Source organism: Mustela putorius, unplaced genomic scaffold, assembly GCF_011764305.1.
Source record: "Mustela putorius furo isolate JIRA1106 unplaced genomic scaffold, ASM1176430v1.1 tig00003853_pilon_pilon_pilon, whole genome shotgun sequence".
Lineage (NCBI taxonomy): Eukaryota > Metazoa > Chordata > Mammalia > Carnivora > Mustelidae > Mustela > Mustela putorius.
In genome coordinates, this window is record NW_025422005.1 from 56,944,651 (window position 1) to 56,971,550 (window position 26,900).

At 36.2% G+C, this 26,900-nt stretch overlaps 1 protein-coding gene across 4 annotated transcripts in view; it reads left to right on the forward strand.

The window, feature by feature from the left end:
• Positions 1-241: 241 nt before the first annotated feature.
• Positions 242-26,900, forward strand: part of LRRC7 (leucine rich repeat containing 7) — a 572,538-nt gene continuing 545,879 nt past the window's right edge. For all 4 annotated transcript variants that reach the window (XM_004762996.3, XM_013061642.2, XM_013061643.2 and 1 more), the window contains exon 1: positions 242-331. In XM_004762996.3, coding sequence (XP_004763053.1) covers positions 330-331 — 2 coding nt within the window. In that variant the 5' untranslated portion in view covers positions 242-329. The remainder of the gene's footprint in view (positions 332-26,900) is intronic.

Consider the following 26,900-nt stretch of genomic DNA (forward strand, 5'->3'; position numbering starts at 1 on the left):
CGGTCGCTAGCGCGGCGCGCAGGGCAGGCGGAGGCAAGGGAGTGAATGCGCTCCTGCCTTCCCGGGCAGCGCTTTGGGCTTCCCCTCGACCGCTTCCCGCCGGAACCTCTCCAGCGGTCCACCTGAAGGGCAGCAGCATCATGGTCTAACGCGGCACCTGCCTGGAATCCCCTTTCTCCTGGTCTTCTTCCACCTACTCCACCCCTCCTCTCTTCCTGCGAGGACCCTCGTGCCCACTCCACTGCGGACCCCCGAACACTTTAAGGAATAAGCGTTGGCAGCTGCACGATTCACTCTCTCCAAAACCTCATGGGCAGTTTCTCCCGGCGATGTGAGTAGCACACTCTTGCTTCGTGTCGGGGAGGGAGGTTGCGGGGGGGGGGGGGTCGCCGTTTGTGGCTTCGGTGACAGTGAGCGCCCGAGGTGTGGGACACAAGCGCCCGCGGGGAGGGGGGCGGGGGTGGGAGGACAAGAGCCTTCAGCGCTCTCAAGGGAGCTGCTCGCGAGGTGGCCCGCGGAGGCGGCGGGGATGTGGTAGGTTGCGGAGCATTTGGAAATGGGTGCTAGCTGTGTGGGTGCATGGGAGCACCGAGTGGCCTGGGCTGGCGGGAGACCCTAAAGGGTTACATACTGCGAAAAGGAAAGGTAAAGAGCGAGTGCTGGGCGCCGGTACTGGGACCATTGATCTAGCCGAGGTAGTCTTAGCTCCTCTTTATTATCTTGGGTATCTTCAGTGAGCTTTTTCTCAGAGGTATCTGGAGGATGAAGCTCCCATTTGATCGTCTCTCGCTATCTTTCTCTGTTTCACACACACACCGCGCGCACACACACACACACACACACACACTTGTGGCAGGTCGCATTTGTTCCTTTATCTTGGACGGTGTAGCATTACTGTTTGATGTCCGTTTGTTTGGAAAATGCAATTAGAAGATCTTTATGCCTTGGGGATTGAAGGGAAAGGGTGGGGTTTGGGGAATGGAGGAGAAGAGGAGTATGACAGATTGGAGGACAGAAAGAAGTGGGGGAGCAATGGAGTGAAAGCTTTTCCAGAGAGTCAGGGAGAACGATACCTCTCTCCCCCTAAGCCAGACAACTCCTGCCCACACATCTCCTTTGTGTTGCAAGGCGAAGCTGGTGAACCTGCACTATTCCCAGTCCCAGAGCTGGGCCCCCTTCAGCATCTTGCATCCTTCTCTTAGACTCATTAAGGATGCAGGACTAGTTTCGGATCCTAAGATGAAAGAGAGAGGGAAGCACATTAACATTACGGTAATCATGGCATCCTGGCTCACGGACAATTAGATTGGTTCCCGAAGGTCTCTAGTCTTACTGTTTGCCGAGTCAGGAATGCGGGTGAGGGGATGAGGGTTGAACAAAATGCCTTTAAAAATAGTGTGACTTCATAACGGCGATGGCTGCAAAACTGCTTCATTATACTACTTCTTGGCCATCAGGGCTGAATAAAGGACCCGCCTCCGCCCTCTCCCTCACTGTCTCCTCCCCACCAAGTCACAAAGCGAGCGGGCTGGGCGAAAGGGCGCAGCGCCAGGCAGAAAAGGGAAGGGGTCACTTTCACAACTCCCGGGAATCGGCTTCAGAATGGAACCATCTGCGACTCCCACGTTCCTTTCGAAGTTCTCCTTCAAAAGGGATTAGAAATGATGCAGGGTGTGTGTGTGTGGGGAGGGGGGCGGGGGGATGGTCAGGGAGGCATAAAGGTCCTCCACCTGCTCTTTCTGATTACTTTCCCACCACACTTTAAACACATCGAGTTTACCTGCCGTGGTAACTGGGTCAGTACGTAAATATGTGTACCTGTCTACGATGAAATGTGGCGGTCTTGATAAATGAAAAACAATTCGTATGTGATCACATTTTAACCTTGGCAAAATTTCTAAGCACAATAGAGATTTTATAGCGTGGGCGAGAAGAGTGCATTCCAGCGAAAGCAGGACACGTGATCTCTCCGACGGGAGAGAGACAGTATTAGGAACTCGATTTTCTTTGTTCCAGGCTGAGCCTATGTGATGCTCAGCATCCGGTCGCTTAAGTCCTCCAATTAGAGGGAAAAATAATAAAGTTAACCAGGGGAGAGAATATAAGGTAGAAGAGCACAGGTAGACACGTACCTATGAAGGGTTTGAACCTTCTCTGCCGCCCACTTCTCCATTTTTACCGCCCACTTCCCGTCCCACCCCTCGCCCCAGCTAGTCCCCTATTTAAAAGTGAGGCATTCCTTCCGGGAGACGTGGCAGAAAAGTTCTTCAGCCCCGGCACACGTGGGTTCTCCAGCGCCTCAGAACCTGCTGCTATTCGCAACAGATTCTCTACCTCCCCAGCCCGTGTCACGCCTCCATCCAGGCGTCGAGCTGACTTCACCGACTCCAGGAAAATCAGCCCAAGATCTTTTTGCAAAAGACAGTAGACGAGGTCAAATCTCTGCTTCCTGAAAATCATTAATCGCACCTGGGCAAGGATGAGAAAGTAGGGATGTTAGAATGCTTTTATTTTCCCTTGAAAATAAGAGTCTGTAGGGCTAAAGTATATTGAAATGAGTGGGTAGCAGTATTTGCACTTGGACTCCAGGGGAGATGTCTGCAGGCTTGTGAAATAGTCCCGAGGTGTGATTATTTATTAATTTAATGGAAGTAGAACTTGTTCTAGACCCACCATTTAAATAGAGTTACCTGACCTGGAGATTTCTTATTTCCTTTCTCGCTCCGTGTTTTATAAGCCATCTTAATGGGTTGAAGTTTTTAAAATGCGGGCTATTTCTGTACTATACTGCATTGCATCATATAATATGTGGTGGTAGGGAAAGCAGAGTCAATTTCCATGACATATTATGAAGTGAGAGTTCTTTATACATATTTTTTTATACTTCACCGTCCAAGAAAAGATGTGTACTTACCATGGCAACCCTTCTATTCTCCATCACGTGTGCCTGCACATATGCAGCTTCAGAATTAGAAACAACTTCTTAAAGAAAAAAACCTGGTCCAGTTACAGTAGCCATGTTTTATTCAGAATTTCAGCACTGCTTTAGGCTGGCATTAAAATTTTCTTAATTAAAATCTTATAATACTTACTTTTGTAGGAAGTATTCCTACAAAGTCCTTTTAATTTTTCTGCTTCCTTTATAAAATACAGAACATAGCTTAAAGTTTTTGTGTGTCTAAATTTTTGTTTGCTTTTGGAATTAAAAAAAATTGTGAAGATACACGTAAATATACTATGAATTTTTATCATTTATGAACGTCATTAAAAAACTGTCTTACCCATATGAGGGGTATTGCTTAGTTCTCTCTTATTTGCAGTTCATAGTGCATGGTAATATTGATATAAAAACTTGGTCTCTTTAATCATGACTTAAAACCTTTAAAAATTTGAAGATAAGTTACATTTTAACTTGACTGATAACTTGATAATTGATGTATCAAAATTACATCATAGGATGACTATGGTCTTAACAAAAGAATGGATCACACATTCCATGACATTGCAACTTCATTCCATATCCAAATTAATAGAATACACAAAGACTAACTATTGGTGAATTACCACTTGAATTATTTCTGGATTCCTCTTACATTTTCTTCTTTCAATAAATTATTTTATAATTTTCAGAAAATTCTTCATTTAAAAAATATATGCTATCCATTGAGTATAACAGCTATAGCAATCACACCATCAATAAAAGACATTATTTGGAAATTTGTTCTCTCCAGTAACAATGACTGCTTTGTAGAGTACTACCCATATTCTTTTTTGGGCCACTCTAGTCAGTCATGTGAATTTGCAATGTCCCCAGGAAGATCATTAATTCAAATCTGTGACACAGAACAGACCTTTAGTTTGTGCCAAGCCAAATGGCCATTAAGTAGTTCATATTTCCAAGGAAATTACTTGGAGATGACTCTAGGATCTTCTGAGAACCCTGAAGTCTTTTTTTTTTTTTTTTTTTTTTTTAATGTTCCATCTCTTAAAACTAGGGCCACATCACTGCTTAATGGAGAGGTTTTAGTACCTCAGGATTTTAAAAAATTGAATTTTAATATTAAAATGACAATTTGACCATATAGTATAACAATTAAATTCTATTCTGAGGACACACAAAAGCAGACAGGGGAGGCAAAGATGGTAGTTTCTGCATTTTTGTTAAAATAATGAATTGTGAACTGTCAAGGAAGACTCAAAAGTGCACTGTAAATCAACAGTGTTTGGAAGAGGATGACCCCAAATCAATAATAATTTTCCTTTATGTAGTTTTTAGGCATGTTTGGTTAATCAGGTTTGAATCATTACAAATAGTCATATTTTATAGAAACTGCTCTAGTGAGTTATCCTGAAGTAGTGAAAGAGGAGTAAGAAAACCTTAGAAAACTAGTTTTCTTACTTCTAGAATAAACATCGATCTTTGGTAATATAATTAGTCGCTTTTAATGCTATAAAATTGAGGTAGTAATAATCTCTGATTTATAATTCTAGTGCATAGCCAATAAGACGACAAAGTGGTGCATGAGGAATGATTTGGAAATACTTTAGAGGAGTGGGACATAAACTTTTTGATACAAATCAGTTTTTCTATAGTAATGTTTGTGTGGGAGGTGTTGTATATTGTGATGGCATAGTATATTTTTAAGGTGTGCCATTGAAAGTTAAACATATCTACTTCCTATCTTGGAATTAAGTGATTATGCTCAGAAATCCATGAGCTTTTGTGATCAGAAGCCATTCTTTGTCATCTTGCTTCCCTTAACATAGTGCATGAACTATAATCATAATTATAATAGCAGTTACCAATTATTAAACACCTATCATAATTCAGATGCTTTACTTCAAAATAGTCATAAAATGCATTATTATCACCATTTGAAAGATTACAGAATTAAGATTCAGTGACAGAAATGACAAGTCCACATCACACAGCTAGAAAGTGATAGAGCTTTGTATGTAGATTTGGCCTCTATACCTTTTTCTTCATACTATGCTCTCTCCCTCATAAACATAAATCAACACTTGTTAAATGACTGAAATCTATAGATCATAGAGTTATTCCTAGTAAATAAAGAAAATTTAATATTTTGAAAAAGCTTTTCAAAGATATTTACATATTTGGTGATAAAGCACTATATTACTTTTGTGACCACAATTTAATATGGTACAGAAGATCTGCTGCTTATCTTCCTGATAATTAATTCATGACAGAAACATTTAATAAGCTATTAGAATCTGTCATATAAATGTACATTAAGGAAGTTTTCAATAAAGCAAGTTTTAAGTCAAGAGCTGTCATCTCTACTTTGAAACTGTGATGATATATTTGATATATAATCCCCTGGAGAGGTATGTGCTATTTAAATTATTAACCATAATAGAAAATTATCATTTATTATTCAATGACACATGGAAAAAATATTAAATAAATTTAATAACCCGAAGGATTTCCTGCATATACTCATTTTCATTACATTGTTCACTGCTTGATAAATTACTTAAAATCTATACAAAATTATTATTTTACTTTAATACACATGGAGGCAATTGCAGTTACCACAGATGAAGTATTGGAATTTATGTTAGCATTAACATGATCTGTTTAAATATTTTAACAATAGAGTAAATGCTTACATTGTTAAAAGGAACTCATTTACTTTCTTCTTAAAGATGTGGTTTCTTCAGTTGTGCCAGGGTATTTTTGCCCTATCTGAAGTTCAGTAAGATGGAGAGCATATTTAACATCAGAAGATAGTGATACCATGCCCAAAGTCGTAGCATAACAAATTTGTTAAAGAATAAGGGAATTGTAGAACGTGTGTGTGTGTGTATGTGTGTGTGAGAGAGAGAGTTCAGTTAGAGATAATTGAATTTGTGTTATCCAAGAGGTAAACACGTGAGACATTATAAGTTTCAATTCAATTATGGAAAAGAGGTAGCTGACATGAAGAGGAAAATACTGGTAGTATAAGTATAAGTACTATCAGTATCATTGGGAAATTTTCACAGGGCGAGAGGAAATTTTCACAGGTGGTATGGTGAAACACAGTCCTTGCAGAGGAAATGGTGAGAAAAACAGTTGAAAATGAGCTGTTTGGCCTACCTCACCAAGAAAAATTACAATTTTTTAAATACTATTATCATATTGAAAGAGATAAAGATAATTTTGTGTAGTGGCAAAATGTCCTATAGATGTCTGGTAGTAGCAAGGCAAGAAATAAACTTTCCTGAGATAGTGCTTAACTGTTATGAAGACTGTGTTGCACCAAAAAGAAGAGTAGTGGACATAAACCTAAAATGTGTCAGGTGAATTTAAAAAATTAAGGTGACAGTGCAATTAAATTATTTCAAAGTGAAAATAATTAGATTTCTTGAGTAGTAGCTTCTTGAGTATTCTGCAGTGAATATATTCAACATTGTAGCTCTTTTCACAAATGGGCATTTTACAGAGTCATGTGGGATGAAGATGCCCCTCAGAATACGTATTCTGAGCACTGATACCATATTGGATATTTACTCTGGTGTTATTCTGAGTCAGTGTAATTCAAGACATGAAAAAATTTTCTTCCTTACTTCAAGTGTGATTAATTTCTTAAGACAATTATAAAAGCTATTGTAATTAAATCAAATACCTATTTAAACTTTGAGTGATTGTTAAATATTAGCAATGTCCTTAGGGTAATACCATATTGAACACTGGCATACCACACACATACACATACAGCTATAATTGCTCCATTTTGCAACACACACAGACACATGCACACACGCAGACACACACACAGAGAACTATAATCTTATTTCATGAGTTCATAACACTTTAGAGATAGCAAGGTCTCTAGTTGGTCCTATTTTACAAAAGAGGAAACTGAGCCCTGCTAAGTTTGTTTTCTTGCTCAAGGGCACATAGCTGTTAGTGAGAGAAATAGAAATAGAACCAGATTTCTTGGCTCCCAACCTCTGCCAGTAAAAAATCACACTCTTGGAACAATTGGAGTCCTTTACATTTGAGAAAAAGGAAATAGGGAAAAGAAGCTTAGCCCAAATAAATCCAGTTAATGAAACCAGCCAATATGATGACCCTGTCCAAAATGCATCTCTTTCTCATGTCATTTTTGGCCTGAATTTTGGGCTATGTGTTTTGGATGATCATCTTATCTTACCATTTTGATTTGACTGTCTAAGCAGTTTAATACTATAAGTTTCATGTCTATTAGCTATTTTACTTTTTAAAGATACCTTTATTTAAGAAATATGGAATTAATTTCACTCATATTAAACCATTCTAAATTTGGATGCTATGTCCTTTTTAATGAAAATTAAAGTGTTCTTTTAAATTATTGATCTTTTTAATGTAATACCCACTAAATTAGTGTTGGATAATGAAGAAATTTTTAATTCATTTTACAAAAATGATTTACTTCCTAAATTTGCTAATTTCATTAAGGATCAATCACTGAGGTTTCTTACCAAAAAATAAGAATGATTTGAATGGAGGTTAGGACTTTCTATATAATATTGTCTTAGATTTTGATAAGAAAAAATTTTAGTCAAGAAAACAAAATGTAATACAATAGGAATTTGTGAAGCATATTCATTTCTGTGAATATTTTTGCATTACAAAATTACATTTTGAAGTGTCCTTTGAAATAACAAGTTCCCTCTTACTGTTAAATAGCTGTTTATATAACTCTTATGGCTTAATTCTCTTTCATGAAACAAATTTGAAATAAATACTTCTCACTTAATTTTTTTCTAATGCTAAAATTCTGAGTCCACTTTATCAAGAAGTTTGGTTACTGGGAAATTTAGGGCAGGATTTTTTTTTTTTTAAGATTTTATTTATTTATTTGACAGAGAGAGTTCACAGTAGACAGATAGGCAGGCAGAGAGAGAGAGGGAAGCAGGTTCCCTGCTGAGCAGAGATCCCGATTCGGGACTCGATCCCAGGATCCTGAGATCATGACCTGAGCCGAAGGCAGCGGTTTAACCCACTGAGCCACCCAGGCACCCAGGATTTTTTTTTTTTTTAACTTACTGCCAAAACGTATTTGCAAAGATAATAAAACACCTTGGAAATTATGATCTACATCTCTTAAAATATGCCTTTGGTTCATAAGCAATGACATAGAGAAATATTTACAAACTAAATTATTGATTTAACAAGATATACCTACATACTTCACATCTAAGGACCCTCTTTAAAAGACAGATTAGAACTTTTCAGTGCCGCAATGATGTTTAAAATTGCAGAAAAACCATGATGACTAAATTAGTGCATTACATATCAGCACATTAGCTATGCTTTTCATTTGTAGAATGGTTTTTATTCATGCCAGCTTTCAGTGTACTGTTCTGGGACTCGTGGGTGTGATAGAACGGAACATATTTCTGTATCTGTGAATATAATCCCACACACCATTTTACATGACAAAATCTGAATGTCCTAAAACTTGGTGTTAAAGATAAGACAAGATGTCAACCTTCACCAGTCGAGGATTTGAATTGCCTCCATAATAATACCATTTTATCTTTCCAAGTATCTAACTTTATTAAAGAGATGTTATTTAGACGTGTAATACAAGGAGTATGCTTGTTTGTGTTTGCTTCCTTACTTGCTTACTTAACCTGCTTTCTTGCTTTTTCCACTTCAACATAGCTGAGATTTGCTTGATGCAGACAATAAACAGCTGCCGAAACTAAAAAACAGTAGACATTAACGTAGGATATGAACAAAGGAGGAGAGGTGCAAAGGTGAGGTGTCTTTGCACTTTGGAACAAGAAGAAACTAGCAGAACTGCAACACACATCCATTTTCTATGTAAAAATCACAAAGAAAACAGTATTTATTAATAGTTAATATAGATTAACAGGATCACATTCTGTACTGGCATAGGGTACATGCTCATTTATGAAAGTATGTTGGAAAAACTAGGGAGATGGTAATTGAGGATCATTTCTCTTGAAGTCTAAAATGTGCTGGTGGTCTAAAAAAGTTAGAACAATCTTTGTATAAGCAGTGTTTAATGTCTGTTTTTCCTAAATATAATGGTATATATGTCAAGCTCTTAGTTCCAGGTACACTTTTGGTAGATCCCTGTCTAATCTACAAGGGCACTTGTCTTCTGAGTGGGCCAAGGGCACTTGTTTTCTGTAGCAGTTATAAGGTATATACTTTCTCTAATATTTAAAAATTAACATAAATTCAGCCCTGAAGACATGGTAGAACAGTGACTGCTAACAGAATAACTCTCTGCGATCAGTCTTGAGGATGCCCTTGGCACTCTTTTTGGCTCTGCATGGGGCCAGGACAGCCACAAGCCTCGAGGGTGCATGCCTTCTTTGCATGTGTAAAATTATCCATAATTTTAAGAATGTAATGTGTTCTTAATCTTCTTCCCCTTTTTCCTGATAGAATTTCTTTTTATTTGATCATGTGTGAAAAACAGGAATGCAGAAAAAGACAGTCAAACGTGGATTCGGGGAGTATGGATGAATATTCTGTCTTAAATGTTACCTAATATTTCTCATATTATTGCTTAACAATGGGCATAATAGTGTTATTAGTGGGTATTTTATTTGGAGTCAAGAATTACAGTCTGATGCTCACATTATAAAAACTAATATGATAGCTTCTGGTATTTGCACTGAAAAGGAAGATAACAAAAAAACTATGCTGCTACTTGAAGAACTGCTTGAAGCATTTTGTGGTTCCTTCTGGATCTGAATCAAGTGAGAAATTTACCCTTTAGCTGAGTAAAGATCATTGTAAAGTTGATCAGTTCTTTTTAGAGTGCTTGTCTGAATGAGAAATATATAGGATGTTAATGTAGTTTTTTTTTTTTTTTTTTTTTTTTTAATTTTTTATTTTTTATAAACATATATTTTTATCCCCAGGGGTACAGGTCTGTGAATCACCAGGTTTACACACTTCACAGCACTCACCAAATCACATACCCTCCCCAATGTCCATAATCCCACCCCCTTCTCCCAAACCCCCTCCCCCCGGCAACCCTCAGTTTGTTGTGAGATTAAGAGTCACTTATGGTTTGTCTCCCTCCCAATCCCATCTTGTTTCATGTAGTTTAATGAAACTTTAGAGTTCCTTGATTAAGCTTTCTAAAATGGTCCCCTTTTTAAAAATTATATGTTTTGTGGGTAGTTGGTCTTTTCAGGATAATTCAATATGTGAATATGTGTCATTCTTAGCATTGTTAAGTAACTGTTTTCTTGAATGACTATCTCCAAAACCACCACCTATATAGTAGCTTACTTGATTTTTTTTTATCCCTGGCAAACTAGCTCACAGCATAGCGCAGAAAAAGTGCATGTTGTGCAAATGAATGGTTTCACTTATGCTTCTGAATTTTTCTAAATGACTCTTGTAGCCATTGGTATTCCCTTCGATTTCTTTTTCTCTTTTCTTTCTAAGACCATCATGGGATTTTTAAAAAAGTTCTTATTTATTTATTTTTCAGAGAGATAGAGCACACAAACGGGGCCAACAGGCAGAGGGAGAAGCAGGCTCCCCACCAAGCAAGGAACCCCACTTGGGGCTTGATCCCAGGACTCTGGGATCAAGACCTGATCCAAAGGAGACACTTAACCAACTGAGCCACCAAGTCACCCAGTATCATAGGATTATACTTACCAGTTCATCTTTGATGTGAGGCATGGTAAATGTCTTAATTTGGCCAGTGCAATAGGAGCAAAAAGTGAGGAGTCTCTTGAATAGAAGAATTTATGGCCTTGTACGCTCTTTGTTTTTTCCTGATATAGCAGTTATAGAGGCATGTGTCATGATGTACCCTCTATCAGCATGGTCCCTGAACAACACCACCAAATAAAGTCATTCCTGCACACATGTATTCAATATGTATTATGAACAAGAAATAAAGTATTGTGTTAAGATTTGGGGATGAGGTATTGTTAACCTTTCACTCATTTACTGAATGAAATTCTAGGGCAGGTGAAATCCTGATGTCCAATTTATGGGACATTATTCAAACATGCCTTTATTTAGAATTTAATACTAAAATGCATTCTATTTAATGATTGATTAAAATTATAACAATTAGCAAAGTTATTTTTGAAAAACACAAAGGTCAGTCTACTTGAGAAAATTTTAAGGTTTCAAGCACTTTGACTTTCTCAATTTTTAATTTAGTATACACTCATATTTTGGTACCCCGGAAGTCCAAGAACTTTGCTACTATTCTTGTACAGTGCAGTAACCCTTCCTCTGATTTGTAAACAGATGAGTTTTTTTATATTTGATATATTTTTTCCCATTCTGCAGATGGTTGGAACAGTATTTATAATAAAAAAACATATCCATTGGAATCTGCAAAATTTTCTCCATTTGATAAGTTTTATATGTTTATGTATTAATTAATTCATTCTAGATATTTATTGTGCTCTTATTCTGTGCCAGAACCTGTTATAGTCAAGGCTGATTACAAATGTGACCCCTGTTTCCATGGCACTAATAGAGTATGCAGACATTAAATAATTATTCTAGGGATATAAGAATTTCAAGTTATGCAAAGAACTAAGAAGGATAAGACCAAGGTCCTGAGAATGAATATAATAAAGTCTGAGCAGGAGAAGTAGCATCTCTCAGGAGCTGTTATTTAAATAAGACCTCAAAGATGATAGAAGTTAGCCAGGCAAAGGGAGGAATCGGGAAAATTTTAGGCCAAGCAAATGGCATATGCAAAGACTGTAAGTCAGGAGGAGATGGTGTGCTGGAGGGCAGAGTGATTGGAAAAAAGCTGGTGTGGCTGGATATTAGGGATCAGATGAAGACTGGTATAAAATGAGCCAGCTGTGAGCCAGATGATCTCAGGATTTATTGACCAGGTTAAAAGTGTAAGATTTTTTTTTTATCATACATCCTATCCAAAGTCATGAAGCATGTTTAAATGGAAGAGTGGTTATGAACTGATTGATATATTTAAGTGATCATCTGGGCAGCTATGTTTACAATGTATTAGAAGGCCAGAGTAGAAGTAGGGCTTTGTAAATTAGGAGATGTTTACAGTAGGCTGGGCAAGACTTTAAGGTGTCTCAAGCTAGGATTATGGTAGTGGAAAGGAAAAAGGTGGCTAGAGCTGAGATGTGCTTTGTACAACCTATTGGATTCATTGCTGAATTGATATTGGGAGATGGCTAGTAAGTAAAAGTGTAGTATCAAGACCTAGTGTAAGATTTCTGACAGGAACAACTGGATACACACAGGAACAATTTCTTGTCTGGGGAAACTTGGAGAGGGAGCTAATCTATTCAAGTACAACTAGAATATTGACACTAATATAAAGGAAACTGAATAAGTGGCTGACATATTGAGGAAACATGAATCAGTGCATCAATCTATAAAATGAAAAATCCCTATATAAAAATTACTGGAAATGCAGTGAATACTTTTGTGGTGGAAACAATTAAAGCTCTTTTTTTTTTAAGGTGTTATTTATTTATTTGACAGAGATCACAAGTAGGCAGAAAGGCAGGCAGAGAGGGAGGAAGGGAAGCAGGCTCCCCACTGACCAGAGAGCCCGATGCAGGCTCGATCCCAGGATCCTGGGATCACGACCTGAGCTGAAGGCAGAGGCTTTAACCCACTGAGTGACTCACCTTATATTGCTATCATAGTTTTTCTTCTAATTATTCTTTGGCATGAAAAGAAAACATCAGTGCATATCCTTTCCTTCGGAATTCTAGTTTCTTCCATCTTTCTCCATTATGCTTTAAAGTTTGAAAAGAACCATCTACTCCTGATACTTCTATATTTGGTTTCCTAAAATGAGCAAAATGTTATTACCCTTTGATAGCATTTGTTTAAACAACTCATCTCAAGTACTTTGTAGCACCTTGTAGCTCTGTAACTATCCAGGTATCCGTACTGTGGACTTCTCCGGGCAAGGCCTCATACATTTGCAAGTTATCCTCTGTGTGCTGTCCCTTGCCTAGAGGCCTTTACCTTTATGATTTCCTGGCACAAAGTTTTGTCCGTTAAGACACACTGTAAGTTGCTGCGGAGAGTGCATGTATAGGTGATAATCATTCATTCATGTACATATTATGGATACATTCTTTAGGAATGTGTTCAGCTGCAAGTAACCAACACTTAGTGGCTTAATTGAGTGAGATAGTTATTTTACTCCTCCTTCCAGTTAGCATTTGCAGCGGTAACCAACAAGCCAAAACTTTCAGTGGCTTACAACCACAGAGATTTATTTCTCACTTGGAGATGTGTGGGTAGCCACAATCCTGCTTGGCTGTGTTCACCGTCTTCCAACCTCCAGCATCCAACCTGAAGGAGTAGCCCTTATCTGCGATGTGTTGTTCCCCTGGAAGAGGGCAGGAACAGGAGGCCACACCAGCCATCAAGTTCCATGAAATCTTCTCACACAGCATATTTTGTGTTCTTTCACTTCCGTTGGCCACAGCAAGTTACACAATCAAGAGTGGCATGGAAAGAAAATAGACGGCTAAACATCCACGCTAGGATTAAGGCTCAGTAATGCTGTTAGGAACTCTGAATCTTTTCCAATTATTGCCTACCTTTGTAGTGTTCTCAGCACTTACACTCTTGAGTTTTCCTACCTTAACATAATTGCTTTCAGGTGGACTGGCACCAAAGATGATAGCGACAATGAGTATCAACTGTGAGTTCTCTAGTCTCTTCTTTGGTGCTTTTTGTTTTTTGTTGTTTTTTTTTTTAAGATTTTATTTATTTATTTATTTGACATGGAGAGAGATCACAAGTAGGCAGAGAGGCAGGCAGAGAGAGAGAGAGAGAGAGAGGAGGAGGAGGAAACAGGCTCCCCACCAAGCAGAGAGCTCCATGAGGGGCTCAATCCCAGGACTCTGGGATCATGACTTGAGCCGAAGGCAGAGGCTTTAACCCACTGAACACCCAGGAGCCCTTTTTTTTGGTTTTTGTTGTTTATCCTGGCCAGCATGAAGATCTATTTAATACAGTAGTACTTGCAAATACGTTTTGGGTTTTTAGTCCTTTGATTGAATTGAAATGTATTTTATAAATTTCTGAGATGGATTACTTTTACTCTGTCTTGCTATTTCCCTAGCATGGCTATTTTCCTAGCATGTGGCCCTTGGGAAAAAAATAGCATTCATCTTGAAATTTAGATTAATACTAATTTGGTTTTAGCTTGGGGAAACAGAATTTCTTTCAAAGTACTGAAGTTTAGTTATGAAATAAAGTTTTATTTTTTAATGAAAACCTGGAGGATCTGTGGAATGATTTAGATTTTAAGAATGGATATACTTTGGAGTTTTTGAGATTACACTCAGTTGATAAAGCTATATTCTGAAATTCCCTTTAATGTTTAAACCTTATATATATATTTTTTTGTTCGTGTCCACTTTACCTAGCACCTTGAATTAATACCATTATTTCATGAACCATCTTTTCACAAAGAACATTTTTAGTTTTTGTTTTGTTGTATTGACAGGTGGAATCATTTAAATTGAGAGTATTTCTAATTAAAATAAATTCTTCAAAAATAAACAGATTAAATCATTCATGTTGAACTTCCTTGGGTGTTTTTTTGAAGCCACTTGGACTCCTACTTTGGATGGTAACACAATCTCCACTAGATGAGTGCTTTTCAAACACTTTTATAATTGTGGCACTCTTTTAGCAAATGAAATAGCACAAACAACCCCAATGCATAAAAGACAAGTAAGACTGCTGTGCTTGAAAATTATGTTTTATATTCAAGAATTATCATGCCAAAGTATAATTATTTTATAATCTCTCACTTCCTTTTTTAACAGAAAAAAATACTTTACCCCCAATTGAGGAAATTGCAAGAAAATGTAGATATCATTTAATTTCAGCTGCAGATATCGAACAAATTTAGAGTAAAGCAAAGTCATTTGAATTGTTCAATGAGTATAAGTAGGGCTGCGTTGCATTAGCTCTTCATTTTTTTTCTTCGATTGTCAAAGGGTGATAATATCCACACAAAAACTCTCAAGAGGGTTTCACTTTATCACACCAATTATCAGTGTATATTTGAGGCTTCAAGACAGAAAGTATTTGGGACTGCCAATTCTGCCTCTTAATGAATATCTTCTGTGCCCAGCTAAATAAGCAAAATTGTAGAGAAAACACAACTCCAGGATAATCTGAAGCAGATGAAAAGACTCATTTTGTTGAATACAGCTCATTAGGATGGTTTTGGTTTTTGTACTTGTTGGACGTTGAGATGACTTCTCTCATCCTAAATATCCTATTGAGGCAGTTTTCACTTTTTGTGAAAGTGGACTCCAGGCTGAGCAGCAAAAAAACGCTTCAGAGGCAAAGGTAAACAGAATGATTATTTCTTTTCTCTACTATCATATATGCCAAAAATATTTAACAGTTTTTTGGGGGTCTTCTATTTTAGATACCCGTCAAAATTTAATTTTGCTGGCATCTGTGGTTTAGTGACATGCATAGTTGAATTGCAGGCAGAACAAATATATGGGTTTAAAGTTTCTTATGTTACTTCCTTTCTAGGCAACCTTAGGACAATTATTTTTAACTCTTATATCATAATTCATTAATCCTGAAAATGAATGTAATACTGCTCATTGTAGTTATAGTTGTAGTGATTAAATAATTTATGTAAAAGAAAGTATCTAGCACACCACTGTTCTAGTGATATTTTGGACATGTAAGTCACATTTCCTTATCTCCTCCCCATTGACAATAATTTATTGATTTTCCATTTCTTTTGGGATAAAAATAAAAAAGTACTTTTGTTTCTTGTTGAAAAGCTAGAGAGTTAAAGGAAAGTTTTATTACATAAGGATAATTTCATATTGTGGAATATTTTAATCCTTCTTTTTTCTCCAGGGATACATTTACCACTACTTCAGACTAGATGAAATATAAAGTTTTTGCAAAGATGATAGTCTATATCTTGTGCATACTATATATACATATATATTTGTAAATAAAGCAACTATTATAAAAATAATTCCCATCACATATGGAAGTATCTATGATATAGACATTCATTTGCACCATAAAGATAAAATGAGAAGCTTTGAAAGAAGCTGCAGAGGTCAGAAATAAGTTGTGGGCCATCAGAGTAATAAACATTTCTTAGAAGTACAATATGTGATAAAGCACTTGCAGCCTGTTAAATGAGGGCCACTGACCTTGTCAAAATGACATAGCCAGCCACCGGGGAATTCAGAAAGAGCTATATGAACTATTACCAGGAAATACATCCCTCTAAAATTTTTAATTAGCAAACTGTTCCATTGTTTATCTTATATATTTTATGAGATCATGGCTTTGGTTTCTTTATACCACAAATATGGTTAATGTCAACTAGAGGAAAATCTTTGCTTACAAAAATGATTCTTAAAATGGAAGGACTGTGGATTCTTATATGAATTTGTAGAGAATGGAGGGTGATTGTGGACTTAAATCTACTATTGTTTAGCGGAGGTGCTAAGAGCTGATCTGCCATTCAGCCAGGTTTATCGTCTCCCTTTATATTAGATGATAAACCAAAATTCCAAAATAAATGTAAGTTTTTGTCAGTTTAAAATACTGCCCCACTCAGAAGTTGTTTTATTGTTGTCCTTGTTCTGCCTGCCTGCTTCCTAGTGTGTAAGAATTTAGTGTATTATTGTAATTGGTCTTTCTGACTTTAGTCTCCCTCACCCATCCATCAAGGTAATCTTTGTGAGCGCCTCCTTTGCAAAATTAATTTTTCTTCTGGGAGAGCTCCAGTAGTTTCCCACTGTTTATAAAAGGTCTTAACATCTTAAGTTGAAGCTCACAAACCTTCAGATTCCACTTACAAGTTTCTCAAACTTATTCTCTGCTCCTTCTTTATACAAATATTGCTCTCTGTTTAAACTGAGCTGAGTTCTCCCAAGAGACCTTGCTTATGTTACCCCAAGGAGACATCTTGAGGCGTGGGTGGGACAAAGGCTGTGCAGTTGTGTTTGGTTCTCCATTCTACTCTACCAGTTACGTTGTGAGCTTTGTAGGTCCACAGCTTTCTCCATTCCCCTCTGATTTTGTTTCCCTCTTTCATATGGGAACAACTACAATAATAACTTCCCTCATGGGAGTGTTTTAAAGTTATATAGTATAAGAGACACAGAGTAACAAGTGAAGAGCCCAGCACTGCTAGTCAAGAATTAATTGATGCTAGTTCTCATACCTCTTACTTTATTGAGTACATGATTTCCCTAAAAGTACCAGTGAGTTGCTCAAGGTCATAGTGAGATGCATATTTTATTTATTATGAAGACAACATGAGAAGAGAGATTTTGTAGATTTTGTGGTTAGGAGCAAGGCTTTCAGCTTCAGCTGGTCTGGAACAGGCTCTAGTGCTGCTTCTCCCCCGCTGTGAGACAATGGACAGTTTAGTCTCTCTGAGACACCATTTCTGATCTGTAAAATATGCAAATATCCTGTTCTGATAGTGGAGTAGGGGAGGATTAGATGACATAATGCATGCCACATACTTAAAATAATTCCAATAAGTCTTGATACATGTTATGTATTTTTCATTGTACTTGACAAACAAGTTTTCTCAGTTTATTAGATGCCAATGTCATTTTTTTAGTCAAATTATTAGTGTAAAAAAGATATTTTTAATGAATGCTATTCTTGGCATTTCAAGTGTTACTTAAAGCTTTCATGTATATTACATATTTTTCTAAAATATAGTCCATTGTCCATTGTTAAGCAATAAAATTAAGATCCTAAAAAATTCCATTCATTGTTAAGCATTGGATTTATCATTTTCTGAATTCTGAGAAGCAAAATGTAAAGTGAGTGATTCTAATAATTTCTAACACATTCACGCCCTCTTCACAATTATATCTAAATAATGTAATTTGTAGGAGGTATTATTTTCTTGCCTTTAGTCTGTTGACCTGAAGGAATGCATTGTACATATTTGTATACCTTGATGTCTATTGTCTGGAATGTTTTTAAGTTTGCATGTGTTAAAATATGGTATAATATCCTAGACTACTTTACTAATAGATCATGTCTTCTGTCTTAAATCACTGATCTTTAATTATTGTTTCTATTGCTTCCTCAGTTATCCAAACCTGACATCCCTTACTTCTTTCTTCCCGTACTTCTTCTCTTCCTTATCAACATATACTTTATCTTTCCATTTTATGATTTCTAATCCCTAAATAGTTTTCAAGTTCCTTTCCCCTCGTTGGTCCCACTACTGCTCTCCTAGTTCAGAGCCTCTTTAGGTCTCCCATGCCCTATTGCAGTGGCCCTTAACTTTCGACTATATTGTTCTTCTTCCATTCCAACCTCGGCGGGGCTCCCTGGCTTTGAGATTTTGTGAAATAACAAGATCGGCTTAGGAGAGTTCTGGTTAAAAACCATCCCTGACTCCCTGTGCTCAGACTCTTTGACATGGATTGCATATACACTCAGTGACTTCTGCCCTAACTCTTCTCCCAAATGCCTTTCATATTCTGACCATTTTGAGCTACTAGAAGGTGCAAAAAACGTACCGTGCTTTGCCCTAAGCCATGGTATCTGCCAGAAATACTGGGAAACTTCTTCTACCTATTTTTTATATTCTAGTTCCAAATGTCACTTTCTCTGTGAAGGCTTTCTATAACTTTTCTCCTTCTACATTCCAGAGAAAATTAGTGGCTTTTTCCCTGTGTTGTGAAAGTAATTTGCACATATCGCCTATCAGAAAGTTGATTCTATTGTGTTTTAATTGTTTATGTGTCTTTTGCAGTAGGAAGGGTTATGGTATCAAAGCTAGCACCTTATTATTATTATTTTTTTGTACACTCAGCTCTTAGGACATAGTTCCTATTCAATAAATATTTGGAGAGTAAAAAGATAGTAAAAAAATAAATGAATTTGATAAAAAATTGACAACTAACCTGTCTACACATATTACTAATCATTTCAGGCATAATGTGACTAGGTCTATGTTCTAAATTGCCTTTTTCTTCTTGTTATTAGATGCAGATAAAGAATATACTAAACAATTAGTTTTCTACATTGAATATATCCGACATTAAGTAAAATAAAACCAGTATAGAATAGTGGAGAAAGTATGAGCTTTATCATTGCAAAACCTGGATTTGGGTTCTAGCTTTACTAAGTTATAACTAGGAATTACTAGTCTGGAACAGGCTTCCTAATTTTTCTAAGTGTTGGTCTTTTCATCTGTGTAAAGAAGAAGATATTAATATCCATCTCACCATTTGGCCATAAGCATCAAATAAGATTAATATATTAAAGTGTTTTAGAAACTATTAAAAACTAGGTGTTTTTAATTTAATATTTTGATGAATTGAAATTTGTAATTACAGTTCACAAACTCTGATGTGCCAAAATATAACTCTTAAAATCTACTCACACCTTATGTCAAAGTATCTCACAGGGTCTCATTTTGTGTTTGTTGAATTTATATTTCCTTGACAAATTTACCAAGTCAGTTTTTGTCTTAAATAGTATATTCTTCTTTCCTTTTTCTGCCTGCTACTGCTGGAGTGTGTGCATGTGAGTGTGTAAGTGTGTTTGTGTCTTTCTGGTCTCCGCTGAGCTGAGGTTTCCAACCACTGAGTTAACTGCCCTCATTAAGGTTGCCTTTAACATTTCTGTGTCTCCCTCCTGGACTACTAATAGCTCAGGTATCTGCATTTCATGTTCTCTGCATCTCAGCTCTCCATCTCTACAGACATACCCAACCTTTCAGCACTTCATGCTCACCTCAGAGACTTTAAGTTCAGAAACTTTCACAAAGAACTGTGAGGTATGAAGAACTCTATGAGGTGGTCCTTGGCCCCATGTACATAAAGATCCCTTAGAGTCTTTTGCTCAGAAACCAATTGTAGATTTGGGATGTTTTAAGAAGCTTTTTGGCTTTTAAGATTATATTTTTAGAAAGAGAAGCACAAGCCCTGAAGAGATGCCATCAAAGTTATTTGGATATTTCTTTCATATCCACCTGAGATTTTAATCCTAATAATGGGATGATCATTAGCCAGCTGTGGTGTGCACACACTGGTTTTGTTCACTTTGAGTCATTCTCCCTTCTTACATGGTAAAATGCCTGTTTCCTTTGGGGTAGGAAATCAAATATTAAGTAGTCAAATACTTGTTTGTATTCTGTGGCTGACAGTTACAACTTTGCCATTTCTCCTAGCTTATCCTTGATACCTAATGTCCAGCTTTTGAAATTCCAAAAAGAACCTTTATCTCAACAAGTATTTGGCTTTCTGACTATTGTGCCAGACAAGGGCTTTAAACACTCTATTTTGAAATTTAAGGGTGAACAATAACTTCTTTGTTTTCAGCTATATTCATCTTCTTCCCCTATAATGAAGGCAAGTGGCTCCAAAGTTTCAAGGGACATAGGAGTTATAGAAAGAAAATGTAGGAAAGATTATTATCCATAAAATATCTCTAATATTATATAGCCATAATATTATTAGTCTGTGCAGTTTAGACTTTCTACTGTTTCTTTAAAATAAACTACCAGTTATATCCTAAAATTTCCCCCCAAAATAAGGTAACAAATTTGTTTGTTCTATTTGTTCTATATCCCCAACTAGAGTAGAAATTGAAGACAAAAACTCTACTTAATTTCTTTGTCAACAAGCTGGGGCTAATAATATCTATCTTAATCAAGTTACTCTGAGTATTAAATGTGATAATATACATGGAACACCCAGTTAATTCCTAGCATGTGGTCAGTGTTCAATAAATTTAGTTCTCTAATCTTTCTTTCATCTTGTTTCCTTCCATAGCTCTTAACAGAGCGAACTAGTGATCAGAATTAGCAAAGTTTAATAATATTAACAATGATGTGTCCACTAACAATTATAGCTTTATCAGCCAGCTGTGGTGGACTTTTGCAAATTTTGCAGAAGCTTAAGGAAATATGACATTTTGCACAAAATAAGCCTACTTCACCCCCCCAAATTGTTGGCAACAGTGGGAACTGAAAAGCTTTTTCTAGAAGTCACCACCACGAGAAGCCGTAAACTAATATTAAATTGATTGGAATGTCATGTGAAGAAATGTCTTTGGAGTATTTCGGAAGTAGTGCACATCATGTTCTAGGTTTCTAATTTGATGGTGTGTCCAGTTAATCCTGACAATTCCAGCCATGACCTAGTTGCATCTGCCACAGATGTGCTATTTATCTCTGAGCATGTGTATTCTAGACAGCTCATTGGTCTAAGCTTAATATCAAATATGAGCTGCAGATATAAAAAACACAAATATACATGATTTTTATGGAAATTTAATCTTCTTACATTCTATTACTCCTGTAGAGATGTAAAGATGGAGAGAAAATAAATATGAAAACATTTAAAAATATAAGATGCAACAAAATATCATAATCATTTATAATTATTATATTAAGAAGTGGTGTTCAGAAACTATAGGTATTTTGTTTAAATGTAGAAAGCCTTAGTCATACATAAATTGAAGTTTAATTTTCATTTGATGAGGATGATAATGATTAATTGAAATGGAAAATAAACTCTAAAAAATCCCATGAAAACAACAAGATATAATCTTTGACCTTTGATTCTGGATAGCATACCAGAGGGAAACGCTGTGCTCAGCAGTTATAGGTCTTCCTTTACTTTATTCCTTGCAATTTTCTGAGGATTTCCTCAAAACAGGCAAAAACCAAAAACAGTGATAATCAATGACAAAGAGAAAAAAATTGTAGGGTGTCCAATTAGCATGGGAGACCACTTTACATAAGTTTTAGTTCTGTTTGTTCACACCAATATCTCATGTTGGGAACATTTTATATTGCTGCCACATAGAAAGGTTGGGGGTAAGAACTATTTGGCTGAACAGTGGTTGTCTCATAGATGTCAAGAGGAAAAATCTCTCTACCTGGCAAACATAAATCATACATGCTTTGAAGTAAAACCATATGATCCTCAAATAATCTCCCTATAGAAAAGTATAATAAAAACAGTAGCTTCTATGATGGATTTACTCTATGGATGTTTAAATATCTGATCCTTAGCATTTTGACAACTCCCTCTGATTTCATAACCCAGTATCACAGAGATATTCTTTATTTTTCTATATTATCTGGAAATTCACCAGACATCTGTGATTCAAGATTGATGATCCTAACTACCTATTTCTTCATCCAATGACAAAAAAAAAAAAACAAAAAAACAAAAAAAAAACCTCGATAAAGCAAGGAGTGGACATTTTTATTTTCATTAAAAAGACATTAGCAAATTTATCCCATCTATTTTTACAGTATCTCTTTAAAGTTAATCTACCATCTTACCTCAGTAATACACAAACTTTCCTCATATCTTTGTGTTATCAGTTCTTCTTTTAGTTTTTTTCCTTTCTTATCCTGTGAACACTTACTTAAAAATACATTGATCTAACCATGTTCCCTGTGTATAAGACACTATGTCAAATGCTGGGGATGGACTTAGTATCTTAAACATCTTACTGTCTAGAGGAATAAAGACAGTTGAGGTTACTTTGTGCCACATGATACAGTAGGGTGGCATAGGTTATCTTGCTTCATAGTCTCTTCTTTCTTCTCCCTCCCTTAAACTCTTCCAGCTTCCCTCCCTCTTCCCTCACACATGCACAATACACACACAAATCAACAAACACACACACACACACATCCCAAACCACAAATACCATAGCTCTTCAGTCTTTAAAATGGAGCAGATGTTCCAATTTAATGAAAGTTTTAAATGAAATTAAATCATTATATAAAATCTGCTGATTCAAAAGAACATAAGAACATTACTTGAAAGGGATTAAGAATAAAAATTTAGAGGGATTATATTTTATTTCTAACAAAAGAATAAAAAGGAAAAAGAAGACAGAACAAGTAATATTTTTTCTCAAAAAAAGCTGACTTTTTGCCAACACTTTTTCATTTTCATAACTTTTGAGTTTTAAGTCATTCTACTGTAAGCACTGAATGCTAGCCAAACACCACTGTAAATTTTCTATCTATAGGGCAAAGATTGCCTGATTTGAGTTCAGGACTGAATTTATGGCAGTGAGCATTAGGGAACACTGTAGAAATGTAAGAACTTATATTGGGAATATAAATGTCAGGCATTCTAGACTTAAAAATAGCAGCTAATATAATCAGTAATCCGGCATACTTTAATGACCAACATGTATTTAAGTTTTACAATATCTCTAGGAGAAAGGGAATTTTATCTTCCCAGTTTTACAAATGAAGAAAATGTAGATGTATGATTGGGGAGGATGAGTGATTTTCTCAGGGTCTTATGAGGCAAAGCTATGATCCAAGCCTAGGAATCCTGACATTTAAAAGCTACCTTTTAATGCCTCATAAAGCCTTAGTTTCTTTTTCTAAAATTTTTATGTAATATTTCTAATTAATATCTTGTTTTATTCTATATACTGGTTTTTCAAAGAATCAGGTTTTCAGAGAATTAAGTTTATTTAGGTGTATAGTATGTAGCATGGAAGAAAGGCTGAGTAAATGCAGCATAGAAAATGAGAGTTTTTTAATTTGGATCATTTAGAAATTTGATTCTTGGAATTTTAGTTAATTGAGAAATAAAGAAGCATACTCTAGTATAAGCAAATTAGTTAAAAATAATTAAGTTCATGAAAAACCCACAATAGAATCCAAGTGGTTTTAATAATAATAAGACTATATTTGGACATCTAACACATGCTTTGTATTGTTCTGCTTTTAGAAATAATTCACAGGTATTTAAAAGAATGTTTCTTTTTTATTCTTAAGCAAATAGTAGATATTGAATAACTTCTTTGATTTTTAATTTTTAAAAAATATTTTATTTATCTATTAAAGAGAGAGAGAGCGAGAGCGCACAAGTAGGCAGAGAGACAGGCAGAGGGAGAGGGAAAAGCAGCCTGCCTCCCCTCCCCCGGCCCCCTGCCCTCACCGAGCAGAGAGCCTGATGTAGGTGTCTATCCCAGTAGGCCAGGATCCTGACCTGAGCCAAAGGCTTAACTGACTGTGCCACCCCAGGGCTTCTATCCTTTGATTTTTAAAAAAATGTACTGACAATTTAAGATGTCATCAAGAGACTTGGGTGCATAAAATGGAATATAAAAGAGTTTTTTTTTCCCCCAACTCTAATATCCACTTATTTTTTTTAAGATTTTATTTATTTATTTGAGAGAGAGACAATGAGAGAGAGCATGAGAGAGAAGGTCAGAGGAAGAAGCAGACTCCCTGTGGAGCTGGGAGCCTGACGCAGGACTTGATCTCGCTACTGCAGGATTATGAACTGAGCTGAAGGCAGTCACTCAACCAACGGAGCCACCCAATATCCACTATTTTTAATATCCTTTAATATCCACTTATTTTTAATATCCTTTCTTTGTAAAATCAAATTGCAACCTAAGGAAATTGTTAAAACTTATAAAACACAGCGGCTCGCTTCTCTTTTATCCGCCGTCTATTTACTTTTGGGCATGCACATTTTACAATTGAAACCACAGACTGTGTATGACATTTATCTCTTCTTATTTAAACACTATTTGGTCGGCATAGTGTTCAGAGCAGAGCGCTTTGTAAGTCAGATAAAACCCATCTGACCTGAAATCCTTGTTGTGCTATTTTTCATTGGTGGAAGGAGAGACTGGGAGCTTCTTACATCCGGGAACACCACAACTGGCCCTATCCTTTAACGCAATTATCCACAGGCAACATCTCCAGTCTCTTTGCCACTCATTAGCTGGGTGACCTTGGGAAATTTTCTTAAATTCTCTGAGGCCTAATTTTTTTATTTATAAAATGAGGATGACAGTACTTACGGTTGCGAATTATGACAGTTAAATGAGATCATCTATAAAGTACAATAAACTCAGAAAGTAGTAGGAGTTATTACAATCTATAATTGTTATTGTCTGTATGACGTTCTATGAAGTTGATATGCAATATGACTATGAAGATCATTCGGGCTATACAGACAATTTCCCTAGTATCAATTACGTCCAAAGTATATCTTTGTATACACAGTTTTTATTCCATTATTGACTAAACTCATTGAAATAGATTATTGGAAGTAAAAGTCTTAATATGATTGATTATGAATAGTTTTATTCCTCTTTATGCATACCATCAAATTATTTTCCAAATGGATTATGCTAATGTCGGGTGCTTACTGTGACCAGTTTTATTTGTCAAGCATTCCAGAATACAAACACTAACAATAAATGCGATTGTACTCTCCTCTTGAAAAGAACCCCTAGGAAGGCCCTATTCTGATGCTAACAATTCTGTTATGGCTCCTAAAGGTCCTGAAATGCCTTTAGAATTACTCTTGCTACTTGCTTCTCAGAACTTGCTATTGAATTTTCCCTCCCCTTAGCATCCTTTATCTTATTCATTGCTATGTCCTGTCCATACCCTCCTTGCAAATTTTCATGCTCACCACTGTTTTTCTCTTTTTGTTGCCATGCCCTAGTATAGATCCTCATAATTTCTGGCCTGACATATTCTACTAGCATGTTACATGGGCTCTCTGACACCCATATCTCCTCCTTCCCCCAAGTCATAGTCTCTGGTGCTAACATGTATCTTTCCAAAAACCTAGATCTCGTCAAATCCTGCATTTCCTTTTCATTCATTATGTTGCTTCTCTCCTCAGTGACTTTGCTAAGAGCTTGCCTGGCTAACTCCTACTCAACCTGGAGGAGGTGTTACTTAAACTATCTTAAAAGATGAGAAGGAGTCTTACATCATTCCCTTTTAATATCAACATACATAGAAGATGATGTCACTGAACCTAAAGAGAATTTTATTAAAAATGATCATTGTCATTTTTTTTGGTATTCATCATGTATTAGATACTATATTAAACATTTTCCATGGATTTATTCATTCAAACCTCACAACTGCTTCATGAAGTGGGTACTATCATTGTGTCTATTTTTCAAATGAAGAAAGTAAGGTATAAAAAGGTTAAGTAACTTGCCCAAGGTTTACAGCTAGTAATGGATAGGGCTGAGTTTCAAACCTAGGAAATTTGGCTTTTAACCACTACAGGGTAGATAGCTGCCTGGCAACTCATTTCTTTCAGTAATTATGATTGCAGCTGGTAAGTTTACAACATTGTTTTCCTTAACTAGGTTGCCTTGCTCTAATGGTGCAATAGACAAGTGCAAAAGACTAAATGTAGTCATTTCGTAAAGTTCAACCTATTTTGGCTTCACTGCATGTCAGATATGATGAAATTGTGTATCACATTACTCATTCCAACAACAATTAACTCTGCCAGATGGCACTTCAATAATATATGATGGCATATTATGAAATCTATATAGGTATTCCATCATTTGTCTCTTCTGAAATATACTATTTAAGTTCTTAGGGGCTCCTGGGTGGCTCAGTTGGTTAAGCATCTACCTTCACCTCAGGTCATGATCCCAAGACCTTGCGATCTAGCCAAGTCCAGCTCCCTGCTCAGCAGGGAGACTGTTTCTTTTCTTCCCTTGCTCCTGCTTTCTCTCCCCTTCTCTCTCTGATGCATGTGCCATCTCTGTCTAATAAATAAGATCTTTTTGAAAATGTTTTCAGCAAATTTTCTTGAACTTGCTTAGCTTTTCTAATATAACACATATTGTTATTCTAAAAAGGTATTTAGTAATAATATTTAGTAAGTGATTGCTTACCCTTAGGCTACCAAATAGTCTCATATAGAGTAGCTTGTGTTATTTGACACTTGCTTTAATTACCTTTTACTTGATTTTTCTAAGTAAGAATTTATCATCAACTATACACACAGACAATCAATCATACCTGTGGATCTGCATTTGTAGGTGAGGAAGGACTGTCCAGTTACTTTAAAGCAAAAACTTTCTTGTTTTCTGTTCTGAGTCTAATCCTTTTTCATAG